The sequence below is a fragment of the Serinus canaria genome, chromosome 3 (assembly GCF_022539315.1).
Source record: "Serinus canaria isolate serCan28SL12 chromosome 3, serCan2020, whole genome shotgun sequence".
Classification (NCBI taxonomy): domain Eukaryota; kingdom Metazoa; phylum Chordata; class Aves; order Passeriformes; family Fringillidae; genus Serinus; species Serinus canaria.
The window spans coordinates 91,548,949-91,573,283 of NC_066316.1; the positions used below are offsets into that span (position 1 = coordinate 91,548,949).

At 34.2% G+C, this 24,335-nt stretch overlaps 1 protein-coding gene across 1 annotated transcript in view; it reads left to right on the top strand.

The window, feature by feature from the left end:
• Positions 1-24,335, top strand: part of CSMD1 (CUB and Sushi multiple domains 1) — a 1,056,389-nt gene that overhangs the window by 810,936 nt on the left and 221,118 nt on the right. The window contains exons 16-20 of the mRNA XM_050972940.1: positions 4,084-4,222; positions 8,456-8,643; positions 16,685-16,873; positions 20,559-20,675; positions 21,958-22,173. Coding sequence (XP_050828897.1) covers positions 4,084-4,222; positions 8,456-8,643; positions 16,685-16,873; positions 20,559-20,675; positions 21,958-22,173 — 849 coding nt within the window. The remainder of the gene's footprint in view (positions 1-4,083; positions 4,223-8,455; positions 8,644-16,684; positions 16,874-20,558; positions 20,676-21,957; positions 22,174-24,335) is intronic.

Sequence of the window (24,335 nt, forward strand, 5' to 3'; positions counted from 1 at the left end):
ACTGATAGGTCCTAAAGTCAAGGCAGATGAGTGCATTTAATAAATGACTAAAGTATGTTTTTTAAAAGTCATGTTCAAAGTGTTTACATTTTATTAAACAATGGATACATAGACAGAGTCTAGATTAAAAGGATTTTTTGGGACAACTAATCCAAACCTTCTAAATCTCACATTTCCATTAATTTCAGTGTCATTGCAATATTTAAGGATCTGGATCATATCACTTTTGTGTTATTTGGACAGTTTGAGAACTCAGTTCTCATAAGACTGTGCATTTCAGAGAAAATTTTAAAATACTGAAGATCCCTTCCATGTCTGCAGTCTGTTAGAAATGTATGTCAGCCTGGATGTTGTACTAGCACAATTTCTCACCCTGTTTATATCATGTTACACAGTGGGGCAGGGTTTTCCTTTTATTCTTAGAGCATACCCAGCCCACTCCAAAGCAGGGAGTAGGATGTTGTTTTTTGTCAGAAGATTTTTTCCTCATTTTGAAACTCTAGATTCAATTGTTAAAGTATTCAGCCTATTCTTTGTGCAATTTATTTTTGAAAATTCATAGATAAAGGACCAATGATGAGCACTTTGAGGGGAAAAAAAAAGAGAGAAAAAAAATTACAGAAAATACTTTTCCAGAAAATATATAGGTGCCCCTCAGGTATTCTTTCCTTGAACCTTCTGGAATGTTTATTTGGTTATTAATGGGGAAAAGATTAAACTAATAGACTGGCTTGGGGTAGGTTTTTTGAGGTTTCTTTGGGTTTTTTTCTTGTTTTGTTTTGTTTTGGATTTCTTTTTTTTTTTTTTTTGTTTTGTTTTGTTTGGTTTGTTTTTAAGATTTTGCTCCTTGCTTCTTTTATAGAAGGAAGTAGTTAGGTTCAGGATATGTTCCTCTCTGATATGGATTCTCTTGATAATTGAAGGAGTTTCTGGGCTTGGATTATGGACTAAGAATCCTAAGCATGATTTAGTTTGCTTCTAGTTGTCTGAGATTTCTGAACAACTGTTGTTTTTTTGTTGTTGCTCTGCTCTGTGGTTTTTTTTATGCATAACTGTCTCTGTAAGCAACACCTGAAATACATGAAGTAAATTATGTACATGAAGTGCTATTATCAGTTGAGGATCAACAGTCTTAGGACTGTTCTTGTTCATAATATGATGAAATTTGATTTGAAAAAACACTATGGAATAAATTGATTTCCTCATTAACTATACACACATAAGGTAAATGCTATTTTTCTGGCCTTGTTTATCTTTACTGGCCTTTTTTGCTTCAAAGAAAATTTGGCATGTTTCAGAGTTTGTGGCTTGCTTTTATCACTTAAATCAGGAAAAAATTCCTTGAGATGAATGCAAGTCAAGTGAAATCAATTAAACCTTTCTGATTAGTTTTTGTGTTGCTAAAAACATTGAAATAAAATTAGGCATATTAATTTACAACCCACAAATTGATGTTGCCATCCACTTCTTTATGGCATAATAGGTTGGTTTGTTGCTGCTTTGAGAAAGAGAAGAAATCTAGAAGGATTTCCTGAACTGAAATGTGGAATTTTCTGATTATGATATCATTGAATTCTTCTATGAGTACAATATAAATGATACCAAGATAAATTTACCTGACCTTGAAAGTGTTCCTGTGTTATGCTGTGCCGTAGCCTTTAGTAAAACATAACATCCCAAGGCCCTGTGCCATGACAGCTTAAATTTTTAAGGGACTCATGTTTTCCTAAATTTGTTCTGTCATTTCTGCTGTTGTTTAATCCTGCTCCAAAGTCCTTTAATTTGTCTCTGAAAAATGCCCCTGTCTAGCCCTGTCATTTTCACAGCCCTCTTGCAATATATTTTTTTTTTTTTTACTTTTTATGGAGGAGGATCAGGTTAGAGAATGTTCAAACAAATTTGACATAGAGGGATGGGTCTGATGGTATGCAGCCAATATTTCTGAATAAACCTTCCAATGACATCATGAGGTCACTCAATATCTTGGGAAGCTGGTTTAAACCATGTAGATCCCTGAGGACTGGAAGAATGCAAATTCCAGTCTTGGAGAATGGAAAGAGAGAAGATCTGAAGAGCTACAGGTCTTACCTCTATCACTGGGAAAGGTGATGCAACAATATTCCTTGAAACAATTTCCAAACCATGTGCTGTGGTTCAAACCCTGCTGGAAATTAAGCCACATGCAGCTGCTCTTTTCCCCTCCACCTCTCCTGTGGGAGTGAGACAAAAGGCAGATATTCTGAGTTGAGATAGGAAAACAGCAATGAGATAAGATAGTAAGAACAACAATATTAATAACAAAAGTATAGGAGAGGGTGATTTACATACAAAAATGTCCTCACCCACTGCCTGACTGATCAACCAACCCAACCAGGCTCCAAGTGTGGGTGGCCACCAAGACCAAGATAAAATGCCCCTCCAGATCCTCCTGCTCATGTTTTTCCTCCACCCCATGTCACATTCACATTCTCTTCTTTTTGCAAGTGAAGTTCCTGACTTCTGACCTGCAGAGGTGATGTGAGTGGTATAGAATAACCACCCAGGTGTGCCCACATAGCTCCAAACTCTGACCCCTGAGGCTACTGTGAGAAAATTACCTATGTCCAAGCCAAAAACAGGACAAAATGAAGAAAACTACGGTGACTGAGAGTAATCAACATGGATTTATGAAGAGGAAAATCATGCCTGACCAACCTAATAGCCCTCTGTGTTAAGATAAACTGTCTGATGGATGAGGGAAGAGTAATGGATATTCATTTTTAGTAACGTGTTTGGCACTGTGTCATGCAAAATTCTCAATGATAAACTGATGAAGTAGGGACTAGAGAAGTGAACAGTGAAGTGGACTAAAAACTGACTGAACTGTTTGGCTCGTAGAATTGTAGGCAGTGTCACAACTGGAGGCTAATTGATAGAGGTGTAGCCCAGGGGTCAATCCCCTATCCAACACTGTTCAAAACCTTCAGTACATAACTGAATGCTGAGGCACAGCACTCTAAGCAAGTCTGAAGATGATGTAAAACTGGGGGGAGTGTCTGGTGTTCCAGATGTTTGTGCAGCTGTTCAGAGGGACGAGAGAGGCGGGAGAAATGGATTGAAATAAATGACAGATCTTTCCCATCTGTTCAGCATTGGTGAGGCTGTGTTGGGAGCACTGTGTGCACTCCTGGGATCCACAGTACAAGAGAAATGTGGGCATACTGCAGTGAGTCCTGTGAAGGGTCACAAAGACAAGTAAGGACTTGGAGCATCTGTCATACAAGAAGAGGTTGAAAGAACTGTGCTTGTCTTGACTGGAAAAGAAAAGGCTCAGGACTCAAGAGGGATATTGTCAATATGTACAGATAACTGATAGGATGGTTTAAAGAAGGTGGAGCTAGGCTGTCCTCAGTGGTGCAAAATTACCAGACAAGAGGCAATTAACAGAAACTGAAATACATGGATTTTGGTTTAAAGATAAGAAAAACCTTGCACTGTGAGAGTGATCAAACATTAAAACAGATTGTCCAGAAGGACTGGGGAGTGTCTGACTTTGGAGGAAAGACATGATCCTGACTGGACATGGTTCTGTGCAATCTGTTGTTTTGAGCAGGAAATGGACTAGATGATTTCCAGACATCCCCTTCAACTTAAACCATTCTGTGATCCAATGGAATGTTTACAACTGCCGGTTCCACTGAGCTCAGTGATTACTCAAAAAGGTGGCACAGAACAGCGGTAATAATTACTTGGAACAATTTGTCTGATGTTTCCATGTCAATGTGGAATCATACTGGATTTAAATGTGATGAGACAGTATCATTTTTTAATAAGATACTGTGCTTTTCCACAGAAGAAAGGCTGGCAGACCCAAGTGCCATGCTCTGTGTGGTAAAATATATAATAAGAAAGTAATAAGTCTTGATAAAACACATTGCAGGCCTTATGAGTCTGAAGAAATCAAAGTGCTGTGTTAAAATATTAAAACTATAATAAACATATTTCTATGCATTTTAGTTTGGTTTTTTTTTCAATTTCTTTGAATATATAATACATTAGAAATAACTTGTATGTTACAAATATACATGTTTTTTATTCTTTCAGCACCATGTGGTGGACATTTGACAGCATCTAGTGGTGTTATCTTGCCACCAGGTTGGCCAGGATATTACAAGGACTCACTTAATTGTGAATGGGTGATTGAAGCAAGACCAGGAAATTCCATTAAGATCACTTTTGACAAGTGAGTATCATAAAGTTAAACAAGAAGTAAGGTCTGAGCATAAACACTTGTTTTATTATTGAAGAATAAGTATATACTTTAAGAACTCAAACCACAAAAAAGAACCTCATTACAACAGTCACAATACTAATCCTACAAGTAGGCAATGTAAGCTTTCCAATGTGTTCAATGTGTTGTTTGTTTCCATTTTACTCAGCGGGAAGTTCCAGAAATTTAATTTAACTTTTTTTTCTCATTGAAGACTTCATAGTACTTTTAGGTTTATATTTATTTGAAATCTTTTTTTTTTTTAAATTAATGTTCAAAAGCCTGAGGTTTTCAGGGACGTCTTCTTAAATGGAAATAGCAATTTAAGTTATAAGATGAAGCATTTAAATTTTACAAAAGGAAATGTATTGCCTGAAATTGCAGATATTTGAATGCATGTGACCTTAACAGTGTGATGACAATATTTCTGAGAAAATAATGAGAAATATAGGTTCTGCGACATGTGGTGCAGTTTAAGAACTCAATTTGCTGAATTTTAGACAGATACACCCACATATTCCATTGCAGAATTCTGGAGTTTTGTGTACAAATTGAACTGCAATGAAATTAAACCAGAACTTGGAGTTTATAAAATGGAGAGTTCTGGTCACATATAATTTTTGAAGTACAGCAGATACACAATTAATCTACTTCAACATTATCTCAGCATTAATAGCAAATGGATCCTGTTGCTTTTCCCTAATTGTTTCAGTTGCAAAACAGTATTACCATTCAGCATGTTGGTTTTGGTAGACAAAGGAAAAACATTTCCATGTTTTCTTTGGAGGTTTATGGAACTTTTCTGGAAGGTTTAGAAAATTGTCTAACTTTACTAAATCACATTATAATTTTTATTAATAGTGTTTTGCTTGTTAATAATAATATAACCTTGCTTTTGCAATAAAATTATTTTCTTTTGTCAACATGAAGGCTTCGTTACCCAGTTTAAAAATTCCATGGAAAACCTTTTTTATTGCTTACAAGGAAAACTGAGCTTGCTGTCTGATATAACAGTAGCAAATTACAAATCAGTAGTTGATTTTTGTCAAATAAGCAAGAAATAAAATATTTTTGTCAAGTATATGGCCCAGTTTGGGGAAAATGGAACTCTTGTATACTTCAATATATGGCTTGCTTCAAAGACGTATCTAACAGAATGAAGCTTTGTACAATAGTAATATTAATAATGTAAATTATCTCACTCTTGAGCTAATGAAGCTTTAATGTTTCTAGACAAATGTGCCTTTCCAGAGTCCTTAGAAACTTTCCAGAAGTAGCAGCAAGTGACTGCATGACCCTATGATCATTGTACATTGAAACATTTTGCATTTCAAATTGTGCCTAATGCCTGGAAGGGTAACAGAAAAATAAAATCAAATTGAGTCAAGTCATGAGGAAAGGGGTGGAAGAATAATGGCTGACCTGAAGATCTTTGGTACTTTGAATATTGTTAAAAAATAGTTTTATAATTTATACAGCTATCTTCTGTATCCAAAACCAACCCAACTGTATGAAGAATAGTATAACACAACACCCCTTGAGTCTTTCTAAAATTTTCTGTGTACATTTGGAGGACATCCTACCTCTTACAAATATGAGTAAGCTAATAAACATTAAAACAGACTAAAACCCCAAAATGTAACCCTTAATTAGGTACCTTCAGTAGTGATGAAGAACTTCCAATAACAAATTGGGTTGATTTATCACTTTAGGTAAAGTGCAAAGACTGAAAATAAAAACCAGCAATGAAACCAGACCAATTCAAAAAACAATTAACTCCCTTAAACCCTCAAAATCAGATAAGTGAATTATAAAGTCACATTTGAGTTTGACATGAGCAGAAATCTTCTGGGAATAAAAATCATTGTCAGAGTAGCACTTGCTGTTAAGAGTTGTTTTCTGGCTTCTGTTTCCAGCAAGGGTTTGCCATCCATTGTTGTCATACTGCCTTACTAAGAAACTGCAATTGCTGGCAGAGAGCACTTTATTCCTAATTAGTTTGCCTCACAAACATAACTGTCAAAATAATTGAACTATTCAATTACTAATCTTGAGTCTATTCATTATGAGTACAAATAAAGTATTTCGAGCAGCCTAGCTGTATCTGTCTGTTTTCATCATTCTGCTGCAGGATAAATCAATATATAATCTCTAAAATTATGGAAGGGTACTGAAAAACTGTCAAGTACTTTAGTGATGCCCTCTGTAACAGTCTATTTTGGTAAATTAAGTACTCAGTGAGCCTTTCCAGGAACAAAATCTCACATGTTTATGCAGCTAAATTGTTGAAATAGTGTCCAACATGCTTCTTGAGTTTGTCAACTAGCATTCTCCCAAATAATTATCAAACAGAGCCAGGAGTTTCTGTGGGCAAGCAACCATTCATAATAGGAAATTTGAATAGTATCTCCTTCTTTGAGAGGCTGAAGGATGTATTTAATAGTGTGGATGTAGGCCATTCCATTCTAGCTGATTTCATTGCCAGAAATGGGTCCTGAAAATGCTTAATGTATTAGCAAACCTGCAAGCCCTGTATTCCACTGTCAGAGTGGATAGATAGCAGTAAGAGCAATCATCTGGATTGTATCCAACTTATCCAAATAAAGTACCATAAATCTAGAGTTTTTGTGAAGAGGAAGGAATGATACAAAGTGCCTAAGTCAGTTTCCAAGCAGTCATTAGCTCTGATAGCAAAGCAAAAGCTTTCTGACTTATGGCTGTGCTTTTGTTTTTAGGGAAGCATGACAGAACAACTAGATAGAATACTAAATACTGGCTAAAACTGAACTTTTTCTAACTTTTATTAATGTGTCTGTAAAAATATTTTTAAAAGAGCAATACTATTCGTTCTGGAAAATGTAATGGCATGGGATCTTGGTCATAATTTTGTAATTAAGTATAAAGTTTATTTACACTTTGAAGGAATGTCACATGTCTTTCTCCTTTCTTGAGCATTTCATATTTTGAACTTTTCTTCAGTTGCAAGACTACAGTTTCCTATCTCTAGACCACTAAATGTGTCCCATATTGGCAAGACAGCTAGGGGTGTTCACTTTGAAAAAGTATTGTATTGCGTAGGGATTTCTGATGCTCTCAGAAGTAGAACTAAGAAGACTTATGGGAATAGAAGAGAAAAAAAATCTCACAACATATGCATTTCTGAAAGATGAAAATAAGAATATTGGGTCTGCATGCAAATATATTTAGAGTAGTGTATATATCTGTATAATAGCACAAACTTCATTGACAGGAAAATTTATGGTTTAGATGCTACAGCATATCAGAATCTACTGTAACCACAAACTATCTTGAAAAGCATCTGATGTAAAAAGTGCCACTTTAAGTTCATCTTGAGAAAGAGCAGGTTTGTGCTGTTTGATTTAAGAACTAGTAGTAGATGACATAGATATCCATTATGAACTGGAGAAATGTGATGTGGTTTAATGACTGGCAGACACATTGACTCTGCTGTTGATTTTAAAGTTATTTTTTTCTTGTAAATCAACCCTCATTAGTCTCCCTACTTTCTATTCTAGTCGTTATTACATGTTGGGGTTTTTTTGACACACTAAAGTAATGCAAAAAATCATGCTTATTATAACAGTAACAAATTTCAAAATGAAGGCTTGATTTAAATCTAGTATTTTTTACTGCTTTATTTCATAGGACAAAACCAATTACCTAAAAGTAAAGTAACAAGCAATGTTAGAATAAAATCTTTTAATAAAAAAAAAATTAAACACTTGACTATCTATAAAACAGCTTTCCCCAAACAGCAAATATCAAATAATGAAATTATTGAGATGAAATAATGAAGTAGTATTGAAGATGTTCCTAGGGTGTCCAACTATTTTTTAACCTGAGGGCAAAAAATGTCTTGGATCTTCATACTGCAATTTTGTTTGAGACAATTTGCATTTTTGTACCCAGATTTCCCATTAAATATCTTTCTGAAGGCCAGTCATATGGCTGATCTGAAGTATACTGAATCCCTTAAAAAATTTTTACAGTACTGCAAAAAGAGCAAGGAAAATGATTCATGAAACCTTCTTTAACTGTTATTCTTAGTAGTACATGGATGGATTTGTAGCTCTGTAATTTTTTAATGTGTGGTATTGATCAGTTATGAGTGGGTTTCACTTCTATCAGTTAAAGAAAATTACACCACTCATCTATCCACCACCTGACTTGCATATTCCTTTTCAGATTCCAGACTGAAGTAAATTATGACACTTTGGAAGTCAGAGATGGGCCAGCAAATTCATCACCATTAATTGGAGAATACCATGGAACACAAGCACCTCAGTTTCTTATTAGTACTGGAAATTATATGTATCTGCTGTTCACTACGGACAACAGTCGTTCCAGTGTTGGTTTCCTAATTCACTATGAGAGTAAGTCTGGTATTTCTCAAAAAGATTTTTATTTGATCTTGAAAAAAATCCTTCAATTAGAAAATGAGCAACTGAATGGGAATAAATAAAGTTCAGTAGTTATGTTTGTGTAAGAACATATTATCTCTATGCTGTACTGACAGTTAATTCTGGAAGTGTTCGTTTTGGAAATTTTTTCTTCATGAGTTCTTTTATGTTATTCAGAGTCTTTACACACCTAGTTGTTTAATCAAATGCAAAATAATTTTAGAAACTTTACATTGTGGGTAGACATATATTCTTTGGGTGTCCCCATCTTCTCTTTCACTTTCTTCTCTCTTTTTCTCTCTCTCTCTGGTTTTTGTAGGGCTGAACAGACTTGGACACCTTTTCTATAATGGTTCTAAAATGCAAATAATGAATAATACTATCTCCATGTGAACTACAGAATCATCATAATAGCATTTTCTTTCCAATATAGTGAATAAAATGACGTATGATAAATGGTCTGAAGTCACACTAGTCTTTATATGATAATACAGCCATTCACTTAATTATTTATTGAAGAGAACTTATGTGTTTACTGCAGTTTTACCAACCTAGTAACATCACTTTCATCAGTTATTCTTATTTGGAAGTTAATCTGATTACTGTAAATCTGCTGTAATATTGAATCTGGAATAGTGTCCACATCAAGGCTTGTCCAAATAGTAAAAAAAAGTTAAGCAGTGAAAGCTTGCTGAATACTTCACACCCATGTCAGTGCACTTGCTCCACAAGACTTCTCAAGTTACCAACAGCCTCACTGTTCATATTGTCTTTCTCCTCACACTGGATTTCACACAGAGCTAAAATTGTCTCCATTTTGCCTTGTGTTCTAAATGTTCATGTGACACAGCTGAAATCTGCTGCAGAGTCTATCTTATTGAGCTAGTCAGCATCAGGAGCTCCTGCAGCATTTCTGTGAGCCTTTACTCCAAATTGGCAATTGTGTACATCACAGAATCACAGAGAGAAGGGCATCACAATAACTAGTAATGTGGGGGTGCTAAGTAGATAAGTCAGTGTTTTCAAAGAGCAAAACCAGGTAGAAAGACTTAATTGAAGCCTTGAGTAATTTGCCAGGAACACAGGAGACTAAAATTGTATTTTGATATTGCTTGGATGTTTAGCCATAGACGTTGCTAATTTTAAAGATATCACAACAGAACTTCTATTTGTTTCACATTTCTTACATTTGTAGAAAACAAGGTATTCAATTTTGAGTTTTAAGAAAAGTTCCTGAATATTTTCTTTGGAAGTTCAAATACCTGTCTTATTTGGAAGTGTCTTAAAAATTTTAAAGTTATAGTCATAACTTTAATGATAAAGTAAATCACTACACTGGGAAGCAGAAGGCTCTTAACCTGCTTAAAATAGAAGGTTCAACATAAGCTAAACTGAGTTGAATCTGAGATGGCACTAATATTCTATTAAGCTAAAATATGACTGTAATATAGCTTTAATAAATATGTAACCTATTAAAGGTACTGTGAAGGATGTGAAGATAATTTGTTCATTCTTCTCCTTAAATTTTTCTCATTCAGCCTTTTGATGACACTTCAAAATAGCTAATGCAAGACAGTGTAGATTAAGTCTTATGCATCTAAGCAAAGAAAAAATAATGAAGTGCATAAAATATTTCTTAAGTAAAACTACTGATACAATATTCATTTTTTGGTAAAAGTAAATAATCTTTTGGCAAGTGTGCCTCATGCCTCAATTACATTTTCTCAGTCTCTCAGCTTTCCTAGTTATGAGTTTTGAATAGGTTTTGTTTAGTTGGTGTGTTGGTTGGTTGGTTGGTTAGTTGGTTGGTTGGTTTTTGATTGTTTGTTTTTCTAGGGGCTTTTTTGTTCCTCATTCTGTGAAGTAGGTTGTGCAATCTTAGTATTTTTCTTAATTGAAAACAGATAAAAATACTTTACCTGCAGATTCCTGTAATAGTAGTGTAAATTGTTCCTTTGTTTATTAAATTATACTTAATTTTTTTCTTTCCTAATATAAGAGAACACGATAATTTACAAAGCAAATTGATCAATTATTTCTTCAAACGATTTACTTACAATTCTGTGCTTTTTGTGGACTAATATTTCCTTCTATCCTAAAATTTATCTGAGAAAAAGGTCATATTTTAGTCATGTGTTGGGACAGTCAAATTACACTCTACATCTATATTGATTTGATAAACATTACAATTCTCTTACACAGTCAGTGAAATTGTTTAAAAATCAAAGATTACCCATCTTAGTAAAAACATTCCTTATTGATGCCATTGAAAAAATCTACAAAATCAATATTGTGATTTTTCTTAATGAAAATCATCAGAACTTTAAAAATTAGAATAATTTTTACACTTATAAACTCATTTTACATTTATATTTACTCATTTTTTACAGTGTATAAAATGAGGTATTTGTTTAGATTAGATTTCAGAAAATAGCTTTTTAAGCTCAGAAATATGCTGCCTTCATGAATTTGACAAAGTGTTGAAACCAGTCATACAGCCCACAATCAATTTTAGTTGTGATAACATAGCATCAAAATACTTAACACTTTTTCATCTGAGGAAAAAAATAATCTTTTGAATAGTCTGGATATGGGGAAAAGATGAATACAATTTTCTGTGGTAAGATACAGTCAATGGAAAAATATTTGAAATACTGGGGAAGATTTTTTTGTTTCAGCAGTCCATTTTACTATAGCTAAGTATCAATACAGAGGCTTAATAGGAAAGGCAGATTGTGGGAATTTGACCACAAAAAAGAGAGTTTATGATCGGTAAGAAGTGAAAAAATGAAGCAACACAGTGATTAAATTATTGGTTTGCAAAACTGTAAACCACCAAATTTGGCAGATTGGTAGGTGACTGTCCTTGAGTACTTACAAATCTATTCTGAAAGTAATTTATACAAGAAATTGATGAAAACTGCAAATGAAAACTATTGGGGTTTTTTGGTGGTTTTGGCTTGGTCTGGTTTGGTTTTGTTTGTTTTGTTATTGCTTTTCCTTGGTTTTGTTTCATTTTGGGGGATTTTGTGTCTGTTTTTTTTTTTCCTAAATTTTGGTTTTTGTTTTTTGAGAAAGGTTTCTGTAGCTATTTAAAAATCTCTTTTAATGATGTAACTCAAGAGTTAATAATCTAGATACTAGATATATTCAAATATTGCTATAGATAGCAATCAGGGAATAACACAGATATCTTAGGATAAACACAGGAATCTAAAGTACTTATTTAATTCCAAGCACAAAAACCAGAAAGACACTAACAAAAATATCTATAAATATATTCAAAAAAGGGGAAAAAAAATTTTAAAAAGTTTGACCAAAATCAGCTGTCACAGTCAAGACTAAATTTTTTCTTCCTGCTTTGCAACTTTTGCATAAAACAGTAATTTTTACCTTATATTTAAGATAATTAAGTGAACATTTTCAAGGTAAGAGTAGGGCATATGGAGAGAGGGTACTACACAATATTCAAATATTTAAATATATTTTATTCATCAGGGACTGTTGATATTCCCTGTGCTATACTGACAGGCAAAGTGGAAGGACAACTCCACTGAAAATTATGTCTGAAAATTCAAATCTATTAAGAAATTAAAAATAAAAATCAGAAAGGCACACACTTTTCCAAGCAAGGACGGAGAAGAAAAAAAAAAGAAGATATTTGGACCAGAAGGATCAAGGACATTAGTTTTATCTCTGCTCTTGAAAGATACTAGTTTCAAGCTGATAAACAAAATGATAAGAAATGAATGACTTGTATTTGATAAAACAGATTATGTCAAACCAACTTAATTTCTTTCTTGACAGGTTAACTGCTTTTGTAGATTTGGAAGTGGAAAGGGGAGGAAATAGTTCTGTGCTGCCATTCATAAAGGCTTTTAGAACTCTTTCATAGAAAAATATAGAAATTTAATGTGGATAAAATGATTGCAGTACAATAAATGTACAATAAGTAACAGTAGTCACTGGAAGAAATTTTCTCAGAAAGGCTGTGGAATCTCCATCCTTGGAGATACTAAAAATGCATACAGGAATGGATCCACTTGTGCAGCCAGCTTTAGGTGACCTTGCTTGAGCAGGTCAAAGGACTACATGACCCCAGAGGTTCGTTCCACCCTAAATTGTTATGTGATTTCTATAATGCTGTGGAAGAAAAAAAGAAAAGAATTAGATGGTAATATAAGAACACTTACAATTTGAGGATGATTCCAACCTACAACTACAGTAAGGATTATGATTGAGAAGGCTGGAATTCATAACAAGCTAGATGAACTGAAGAAAGAGTGTAAAACAAAAACATTTCAATAAAGAAACATGCTAAATCTAAATGGGGAAGGAGAAGGGACATGCACAACCACAAAACAGAAATACAATAGAAAAAGATTTGGATATCACTCAGAACCTACATAATCTAGATAAAAATGTAGTAGCATTGCAAAAAGTTGAATCTTCTGGACATTGAATTTACCCATCTAAAAAAACAAAAGATAATTTCAGAAAATACATTTGTTTTGTTTATGGGACTGTTTTATCTAGGATTTGTTCAAAAATTTTTTCACTTCCTTTGATGACCAGGAAGAATATTGTGTCCAGTTTGTCACACAGTTTAAAAAGACTAGAATTTTTCTAACATGGAAAATATAACACATAAGGAGTCATGGAAAGGTTTGTACTTGTTTAGAAAAAGTATGACTTGACAGGCAGGAGGTAAAGCCTGATAATGGTGTCATGGTCCCAAGTAGCTAATAGTTGCAGCCTGTCCTAGAGTTTGATCTACTGCCTGTGCTCCTTCTCAATCAACTCTTTACAATTATTTTCCAACCACATTTATTACTCTTGTGCCAGAATTGTGCCATATTTCTCATATCAAAGAATTACCCATTATTTAATTTTAGGTTATCTCCTATTATGAAAAAAAAATTCAAATCTTCAGGCAAAGAAGCAAAGAAAAAATATTTCTTTTCAGCTATGTTCATGGTTGCTGAAACTTACATACTGAATATTTTTCCCGGGAATGAAACTCTGTTGCCTGAGCTGATATTATTTATTTGACAGTACTATTACAGTCAGGAAGTTGGAAGTTGACAAATTTTCTACAGCTTTTGGTCTTCTTGCAAAAATGTGAAACAATGGAGTCAATGTAATTTTGAATAATCATTTCAAAAAGAACCTGATGAGTTTACCTGTTATGTGTGATTCAGAATGCCAAAGCAGCTGATGTGCTCAGGCAGGAGTGACAGGCTGCTCTAAGAGGAAGGAATTTTAAGATTCCTGCTGGATCTCCACCTACACTATTTCAAAATATGAGGCTTGATTTATCTGAAAAAAACTAATGTGCATCAAAGTTAAAATTTCATACAGATGAAATTAAGGGCACTTACAATGCAGAATATTATAGACTTAAATGGTTTCTTTGAGACTTTTTAAAGTAATTTTATCCAGGCAAAGGGAATCTAAAAATGCACTGTTAGCTAACACGGTACATTTGCATTAAGAGTATGCAGTCAAGTCTAGTGGAACTTATTTGTCTAGAATTTAGGTATGCCAGGGTTTCCTCATGAAAACTGGATCAGAAGCTTTCAAATCTGAATTCTAAGTGAGATATAAGAAGAGCTGGAGGGTACAGAGAATATTACTCTGTGAAAGCTAGAGTCATTATTTATGATATTTTTATCTGTAGTCCTGATTCCAACACTCATATCTATAGTTCAGAACCCTTCACTTTATGCCCTGAAAAATCAATTTTTACCTTAGTTTTGAACTCCTCCTACTTTTTTCCTAAGTCTGTATGGTAGTCCTGGATAAACAAGGCAGGGTAGAAGCAATTAACCTCGAGTACAACTTACACAGAAACATTTAGAGATGTGCAAGCAGCTGAGAGGACCAGCACCTTCTTCATCATTTAGAGGGCTAAGAAACTAGGAAATGCTTGTGGAGAAGAAGGCAGTTGTGGTGGAGTAACCTTGCTAGATCCCAGGTGCCCAAATCTTAGAAACACCTTCCTGCTACCCCTCTGTTCTTCTCTGGTTGAACTTCACTATCAGTTTTATCTACCTCTTCCTGCTGAGAGGTGCAGGGGGACAGGGCATGAAGGCTGTGAACAGTTTATCATACATAATCTTTGCTGCTCCTTCCTCCTTGGTGGAAGGACCCCTCAGACTCTACTCCTCCTCCAGCATTGGGTTCCTCCCCCAGGAGACAGCCTTCCATGAATATTCAACATTTGAATGCTTCCCATAATCTGGAGTCCTTAATGAATGGCACTGGCAGGGGGTGCAATCTTTCAGGAACAGAGTGCTCCAGTGTAGGTCTCCCGCAGTGTCACAAATCCTGCCAGCAAAGCTGTTCCAGCATGGGCTCCTGTCTCCACCAGGCCACAGATCCTGCCAGGAGCCTGCTCCAGTGGCAGGAGTCAGCCTGCCACAAGATCACAGCCTCCTTTAAGCATCCATCTACTCCAGGGTGGAGTCCTGCATGGGCTGCAGATGGATCTGTGATCCACTGTGAACCTTCATGGGCTGCAGTAGGACAGCTGCTGCACCACAGTCTTCAGCACGGGTGGCAAGGGCTTCCAAACCTTGAGCACCTTCTCTCTCTTCTTCTTCATTGACCTAAGCGTTTCAGAATTCTTGCTCTCACATACTCACTCTTCTCTATGGCTGCTGATTTTCTGCAGCAGCTTTTTGTGTCCTTCTTAACTATGTTATCCCAGAGGCTCTACCACCATCTCTTAGGTGTTCAGCCTTGGTCAGCAACAGGCCCATCCTGATGCCAGACGGCCTTGGTTCTGTTGGACATGTGGGAAGTTTATGGCAGCTTCAAACAGAAGCCACTCTTGTAGCCACCCCTGTCTACTGACTAAAACTTGGCCATGCAAGCCTAATACAGGGGTGAGGGTGGTGGGGTATTTTACTTTTTTGTTTTGTTTCTCACTGTCCTAGTCTATTTTTAATTTGCAATAAACTAGATAATTTCTTCTCAAACTGAGTCTGGTTTGACTGTGATAGTAATTATTAAGTGATCTTCTTATCTTTGTCTTAGCCCTTGAGTTTCTTCATGTTATTTTTCTACCTTGTTCTCTCCCCCTGTACTGTTGAAGGGGATAATGAGAGAGCATCTGTGTGGGGGGACTGACAGCCAGATAATGTCAATTCACCACAAATAGTAACAAAAAATAAAAGAAATTCCTGTCATCCCAATAGTGAGTCTCTATTTGTTTCCCTCATGTGTATACATTATTGTTCATTATAATATTAAATTCCATAATAATTTGCAATCACTAGAAGCATAATGTATAATGTTCAGTTAATGAGTCTTCATTTGATAATTTCAGGGAGTTCTTTTCAGTGGGTAGCTCCTGGTTTATTTGCCAAAAACTATTTAATCTCTCTGGAAGACATAATTACCAGAGAATCTTTCTGTCAGATAAGAGTTACACAATTGTGAAAGCTATATTATTTGTCTTTCTTTTTTTTTTTTCATGCATAGGAAAATATCTGTAAGAATTCAATAGTTTGTGAGCTCTTTAATTGCAGTATTTTGGCACTGGTTCTTGTTGTACCAAATGATCATAACTGTGCAGAGGAAAATTGAGTTATCCTGCAGTATCAGAAATTGAATAGATGAAATAATCAAATATGACTTTTATGCTTGCAAAATCTTTATTCATACTTTAAACTGTAGTATCTTCCTGTAGCTTTGGATGCCCATACTTTTATTGTTTTGGTGCTTTTAATTGATTAACAAAATATACCTTAAAGCTCAAGTCTTCTTCTATTTCATTTGGACTTTTCTATTCTATGAAACTTAAAACCGGAAAACCGTTCTGTGAGTCAGACAACAGCTGGAGAATGGGTTATATATCCCATATCGGTTCTTAGGCAATGCTAGCTAGGACTTTTAGAGGCTCTTTCTTTCTCCTGTCTTCCTCATTTTGTGTTTTGTTTGGGTCTTTTTTTCTGTTTACTATCTGGAAAAAAGGTGAAAAAACCAAAATTTAATCTGTGTGTTTCAGGTGTTACTCTGGAATCAGATTCTTGCCTTGACCCGGGAATTCCTGTGAATGGCCATCGCCATGGTAACAACTTTAATATCCGCTCTACAGTAACCTTCAGCTGTGATCCAGGATATACACTGAGTGATGAAGAACCTCTCATATGTGAAAGAAACCATCAGTGGAATCATGCATTACCCAGCTGTGATGGTAAGTGTCAAGCTCTTCAGATGGTGTGTTAAAGTCCACAAAAGTTAATCTACTATTTTGCAGAACTAATTAAGCTTGTCATTGCCACCACGTCCCTTCAATTGCAGCAAGAGTCACACTTTAAAAAAATATTTTATTGTTATTAAAAGCCAATCTTTACACCTCTGTATCAGTTTTCAGTGAAGTACTGAAAAAAACCAGGCACATATTCACAAATAGAAAAATTCAGATTCTCAGAGGGTGCCATTGTACAACTGTGAATCAAAATGGTGCCATACAACTAATACTTTTAACACAAAGCCAATAAAATTAGCTTATATTTTAAACTCTAAATACTGCATACCAAAATGATTGTTTGAAATTTAGGATGCTCAATACTAAAGCCATGATCAGCCAATGTAATTAATTTTCCTAACATATTTTTGTTTTGAAACTTTGGTTAGCTTAGTAATTGTTTTGGTGGATATGAAGAATGAAGCTGTCTAGAGCTTTCATGAAACATTTTTTAAAATGCTGAATTACTTCATGGTTTAACCACAGCCCATGACCAAGCCTCACACAGCTGCTTGCTCACTCTCACCAACAGGATCAGGGAGAGAATCAGAAAGCTAAAAGTGATAATACTCCTGGGTTGAGATAAAGACAGTTTAGTAAAAAAAGCAAAATCTGTGCAGACAAGCAAAGCAAACCAAGGAATTTATTCACTGCTTTCCAAGGACAGCAGGTGTTCAGCTATCTCCAGAAGAGCAGATGACAAATATCATCAGTTTGAACTTCTCCATTTTCCCTGTTTCTCCCCACTTTATATACTGAGCCTGATGCCATATGATGTGGGATATTCTTTGGATTAGCTGCAGTCACCTGTCCCTGCTGTGTCTCCTCCTAATCTCCCACTCACCCCCAACTTCTTCACCAGTGTGACATATGAAAAGCAGAAAAAGTCTTGGCTCTGTGTAAACCCTGCTCAGCCATAACAAAAACATCTCTGTATTATTACCCCTGCGCTCAGCACAAATCCAAAACACAGCCCCATACTGAGAAGAAAAATAACTATATACCAGCACAACTGTATTCCCAAATATTTCAGTGTTCTTTTTTGTAATTGGATTTTTTGGCTAAGTTCTGCTTCTGTGAACCCTTGAATCAACCTAATTTCTTCATGGAATCCTTGTATAGTTGCTACAAAATCCCCCTTATAGAAACCACAGAACAACAGTAAAGGAAGGCTCTTGCTTTAGTGAATTACTTACATTAATGTATTTCTAACTTGCTTTTCAGGTCAAAGGTTTTCATTGATTACAGTGGAATGTCAGAGGAAAAACTTAGATTCCACAAAGTATTTCAGTTTCTCACTTTGTTTTGTTAAATCTGAGCACTAGTCTTCTCCATCTAACTCTCTGGTCCTATTCTCAAAACATCTAAACCACCAAAAGACTGTTATGGAAGTTAGCTAATCTAGCATTCAAACTCACTCACCTTGTAATCACCACAACCCATTCCTCCTTTACAAGTATGGACACAAACATTTTTAAAATTTTTCATTGTTTATATGGGTTTCTGTCCTTGTTTTCTTTGCCATGATGGACTGACAAATGCAAAGAAATCTTAAGCTTGAATAGTATTCTCTTCTTTTTCTACTTACTTTTAATAAAATGTGTAGATGTATTTTTGAGTTATAATATCAATATTTCACTGTTTTGTTTGCATATGAATGTTGAACTTCAGAAAGATCTAGTTAATTTTCACTCATTGAAAGAGATTTTTTTTCCCAGGTTCTTCACCCACTTTCATGTGAGTGCATGTCAAGAAAATGTCAAGGCTTTCTGGAGTATGTTCTCTAGACAAGCAACACATAAGGGTTTAACATGCATTCAGTCTCTTCCTCACAGATTAAACTCTGTTATATTAACTAGTCTAACATGGCATAGAGCTCACACTCTATTAGGTAACTGTTCCGTTAGTTTATTTGCCTTTTGAGGCTCAACAAGTTGTGACCCAGATTTTTGGATTGTGACAGATTTAACTGAGGTGGAAATGAGCATTTTGCACTCATCTCTCGAGTACGGATGTTCTCAAAATTTTTACTTCAGAAATTAATTTAGCAGAATAAATGCCTAAGGGAAAAGCATGTTGCTTTGTTTCATGCCAACAAAGAAGAAATAAACCTGCATACAAATGCAGGTTGTATTTGTATGTTGCTAAGTTCCCTCTAAGTAATGTGTCATTCTCACCATATGCTAATGCCAAGGTGGAACATGAAAATAATTTTGTAGTGAGAGCTAAATAAAGCACCTCAATTCCATATTTTTGATTTTGTTTAAAATATGTAAATGATTTTTGAAATATGTCATATCTGTTTTAAGTAATGTTGCCCAGTCAAATATTTTTCTTCCTTCTGTGGTGTTTACAGACTAAGATAAAGATTTTTGAATGAATGTATAATTGTTCATTTATGGCACTGTAAACCTGGCATCTGTAACGCTGTTTTTTATTATTAAGTATTGTTATCAACCATATATTTACTGTGGGCTTACATAAATGTGTTTTATTTCATACTTGCATGCAGAAATAATTATATTCAGGTAAAACCAGGCTGGAAGCATTTCCTTTCCTTTTACTTATAAATATATAAAAGTTACATAAATTCAAAAAACATTTAAAACTTTAACAAAAACCCTAGTCTAATAAGAAATAATAAAAAAAAAGGAACACAAGCTATAAACCAAGAATATTTATATATATGCACACATCTACATAAAGGTACTGCAAGTTTATTGAACATTTTTTCATGTGTATTTTCCATCCAGTTAATGGCAAAGTGTATCACTCTATGTGAGAAATAAGACTAAAAGCATCTTAATGTTTTGCTGCTTTATTGTTTAAATATTTAGTATAATAAAATTTTAAAAAAACAACAACATAAAAACTGGACAGCAAGAGATGAGTGAAAAGCACAGTCATGCTGTATTTATAAGATCTGTGAGCAATTCATAATGCAAATCTTAAACATTAATTAATTTGCTATGCAAATTTGAACAGCCTAGTTTAGCAAATTCTAGTATGCATAAAATGTTTTCTAGCATAGTTCTCATGTCTTCCAAAATATTCAATTCCAAATTAATTACTTATGATGGGACAATCTAAGTCTTTGAAAAAGAAGAAATTACACTTTTTTTTTCCCCTGAGTGTGGCAGTGATCAAACTTTTACTTACTTGAAAAAAAGTGCTTTTTACAGAAGTATTTTTGTTTTTTTAAAAATGCAGTTGAATGTATTCCTTTCAAAATATTTAGTGAAAGAAAAGTAGCAGCAAGATATTTTTCTATGTTACTTCACAAAAAAAATCCCCTCATTTCTTACATATTACTGCAATAGGAATTAATACTTGCAATATTTTTTTGTGTGTGTGTGTTCTGCCAATAGTTTTTTTTGGGTGTTCTGCTAACTAACAAGAGCAGTTGTAAATTAAAAATAAACTCCTTTTCAAGGACTAATTTAGAGGAAAACAAATTTTTGTGAAAATGAATGTTGTGGCTTTGGATTAATTAACTTCTTATTTTAATCCTTTACTCTATTTTTAATTTTATTGTAGGTAAAAAAAATGAACTCTCTCTCTTTCTTTCTCTTTCTCTCTCTCAAACTCTTTTACAAGAAATGCTTTTTGTATTTTTTTTTCTCTTCTTAAGCTTTATGTGGTGGATATATTCATGGGAAGAGTGGAACTGTTCTTTCTCCAGGTTTTCCTGATTTTTACCCAAACTCTTTAAACTGCACTTGGACTATTGAAGTGTCCCATGGCAAGGGTAAGTATCTAATATGTTTTGTATATATATAATGTCTGTATGGAAAAAAAAACCCAGACACATAGCTAAAAAAGGAAATGCCCTTTATGAGTTAAACCAACACTTTCTGCCATTCCTTTGAGGAAGAAGTTTAACTTCCCAAAATAAATATCTTCAAAGGTGGGATTTCCAGTTTGTGTTTATTTTTCAAAGGAAGAATTATTTTTAAAGTTGCCAGAGGCAATGTATTTTAGTCTCAGAAAAATGGGAAAGAATGGAAGAGGTAGAATATGGGAAAAGAATAGCTACTGGTTAAATAGCTCTAAGTTTCTTTCAGTCAAAGATGTCAGGACCTTGTTGATGGCTCTTTGCTATTATTGAGAATAAAGGAACAGATTTGATTTGTGTATGGGTTACCTAAGATTTAAGACTTAAACCATTAGAGCAAAAACTTGATATATATCTTTATATTATATACACAGTAGAGTAATATCTGAGTAAAAAAATTACTGAGAAGTATCTGGGAAGTTACTATGTTTTAAAATCTTCTAAAAGACTGGGGTTTTTTGTTTAAAACTCATAAAACATTTTAAATGTAAAATATATGAATAAATGTGCTAAGAAGAATGTTGTTCCCCACAGTAAATTTTTAAATTAATCATATATATGGTATTTGAAAACTGAACTGTAAGTCAAAATTTTATTAAATATTGGATTGGGAGTTGGCAAATGAAAAAATGGTCATTATGTCAGGTAAATGATCAGTTCCAGAAAAAAATAATCTGTATTTATGTAAGACTGTACATAAAAATTCTTTATGCTTTGTTCTTGTATTTGGAAACTTCACTGAAGCTTAGAATTAAAAACCAGAATTGTGTTGGAAGAAATGCAAAAATAAAATATGAATACAAAATTTCAACCAAATATTCATGTAGGTCTCCTAGGTAATAATGAAATCAAGGTAGATGTTATAAGTAAAAGAGAAATATAGGAACTTGACTAGCACATAAATAATATAAATTTGAATTTTCGGAGTGCTGTATAAAACTAGCACTGAATGCCATCAAACGTAGGAACTCTTGTTTTAAAGTGAGCTAAACAAGCATCCCCATTTCACATATTATTCAGTTGGGCTCGTGCTTTCTGAAAAAATTATTTTCAGAATTTCAGGTTTTGATTCTAACGTTTTCTCAAAATGTTTCCGTGTAACATAAAAATTTATTTCTGTGTAATGTACATATGAAGGAATAGAAAAACTTGCTATTAAATGCTCTTCTTTCCTCCCTTTTTAATTCTTTTAAAGGTGTACAGCTGGTTTTTCATACTTTTCACCTTGAGAGCTCTCATGACTATTTGCTCATCACTGAAGATGGGAGCTTCACAGAACCAGTAGCCAGATTAACTGGCTCGGTCTTGCCCCCTACAATTAAAGCCGGCCTCTTCGGAAATTTCACTGCACAGCTTCGATTCATATCTGATTTTTCAATTTCTTATGAAGGTTTCAACATAACATTTTCAGGTAATGAATTCCATTCTGCTAAATATGCTTAAACTGTTCCAAATGATATTTCACTTGCAGATAATAGAAATATTATGAAATGCCATAAAGTAAAAAAAAACCTACTTAATCAATATTGTATAGTCTCTATAATAAAAAACTTTTAAAGGTTTAAATAACAGAAATATTATGAAATGCCATAAAGTAAAAAAAAACCCTACTTAATCAAAATTGTATAGTCTATATCATTAAAAACTGATTAAGGTTTAAAAAGGTGGGCAAGAGAATCAAGAAGAATGCTGGTGACTATTTTAAGTTTTCCCTGTTCCCACAGAAACATTAAAATTGTTGAAAAAGAAGTTTGGAGGAAAATTAAGGGGAAAAAATTACAAAGATAGAAGGTACTGGTTCAGAAGAAATGAACTAACTTGTTCAAAGTATAGAAACTTTAAAAAAGCAGTGGTATGCTGACTCAGATTCACAAAGGACTCTAAACTGAAGACTGATTTTGAAATGGAAAATGTAAATAATTTCCAATGGAAAATGTAAATAATAAGGATGAAATAAAGCACTTATTAGCTATTGATGTATTTCTACTCGTTATCTCCTTATGATAAGTGAAATATTTGTTACTGCTTCCTATTTACAGTCTTCTAAAACTAGATGACATCAAATATACATTTCTCAGTAATTTTCTTTGCCTATCTCCATTACTAGGAAGTAGAATTACAGATGTAGCAGGGCATCTCACCTTCCAACAAGAGCTCATCCATTGTTTATTAGCTGGTCAGATAAACAGGATGAGCTGTCTTGCAGTGAGTTATTTTGGTGCCATAGCCAAAATGGCCAATGCTCTGGCATCCTCCAGCTGCCTACAAACATCTTCCTTTTGAAGTGAGATCTGGAAGGTAAGCTGGATTTCTTACTGACAGATACCTCACTGACAAACTAGAAAAGCCCCACCAAACTTTCATAAAGCAGAAATCCTTGGTACAGGATCCTGGAAATATGTGGAGTTCCTCCCATGGGTACGGTTGCCTATTTTACAGATACTCCCCAGGGGTTAAGAGAAGAAATCTGTGTACATTATTGTCATTTCAGTGATAAATTACAATACTATTGCTAGTTTTAATTATAGGCACATTGAAATAATGCACTGTTTTATGCTAGGCTGTAATCTACTAGTAGTTCTTTAGTTTCATACTGCGTAGTAATTCTGATTAGGATCTTTGGTCTGTTATCTCTGTTTAATAAATAATTATTTTTATAAATAGACCTGATTTACCATCATTAGAACTTGCAGACCAAAGTCCTTTAATTTAGGATGCTGCCAAGTTCTGAGGCTAAGGCAGCCTCAGTCTTTTTCTGATGATTCCCCTTGTCCCATGACACATATGAAGGAACCAAGTGCTAGTTGAAATGCACATCTCATGTATATTTTATGGAAGGAGTACATAAGGAACTCACATCCAACTCTCCTACATCATTTTTCAAGAACTGAAAGCCAATAAGTTTTTTTGAGGATTGGCAATGTTTACAGATGACCATGATATTGTTGAGTAATGTATCTCATTTAGCTTGCTTATTTAAAAAAGGAAAAAACTACCTCACTGATTAGAGCAATAGTGTTGGATTTACTCCTATTAAATACTGAAATAAATTAATTCTGGAGACTTTGGACTCACCAAAGCAAAGGTAAGCAGTTTTGCAAGTTTGAAATGTAAATAGAAATATTAATTATTTCACTGATAATTTTTTTATCACTAAATCAAAAGAATAGAACACTAGCCAAGATATAGAATAACACACAAAATATTGTGGATGCAAGGGAGAAAACTGTGCAATAACAAAAGATATGGATCATGGAACTTTTGGAACATGACTGAAGGTTTATGTCCTGTCTACTACTGCTACAACATACAAAGAGAGCATATGCCATCATTTATATTAAATACACATTTTGAGAAATGTTATGAGGTACATTAACTTTATGAAAAAAATAGGTGATTCTGTTTTTGTACTTTCACGCAACCAGAATACATTTCTTCTTAGTAAGAAGTGTTTTGTGAGAACACCTGTTTTGAATGTTATCAAGTATAGAAATTAGTCATGAAAATTGCCATGTGCCTAAAGGAAAAATATAGGGTATCTCCATGTCTAGCTTAGCCCCAGCAGTACTGAGC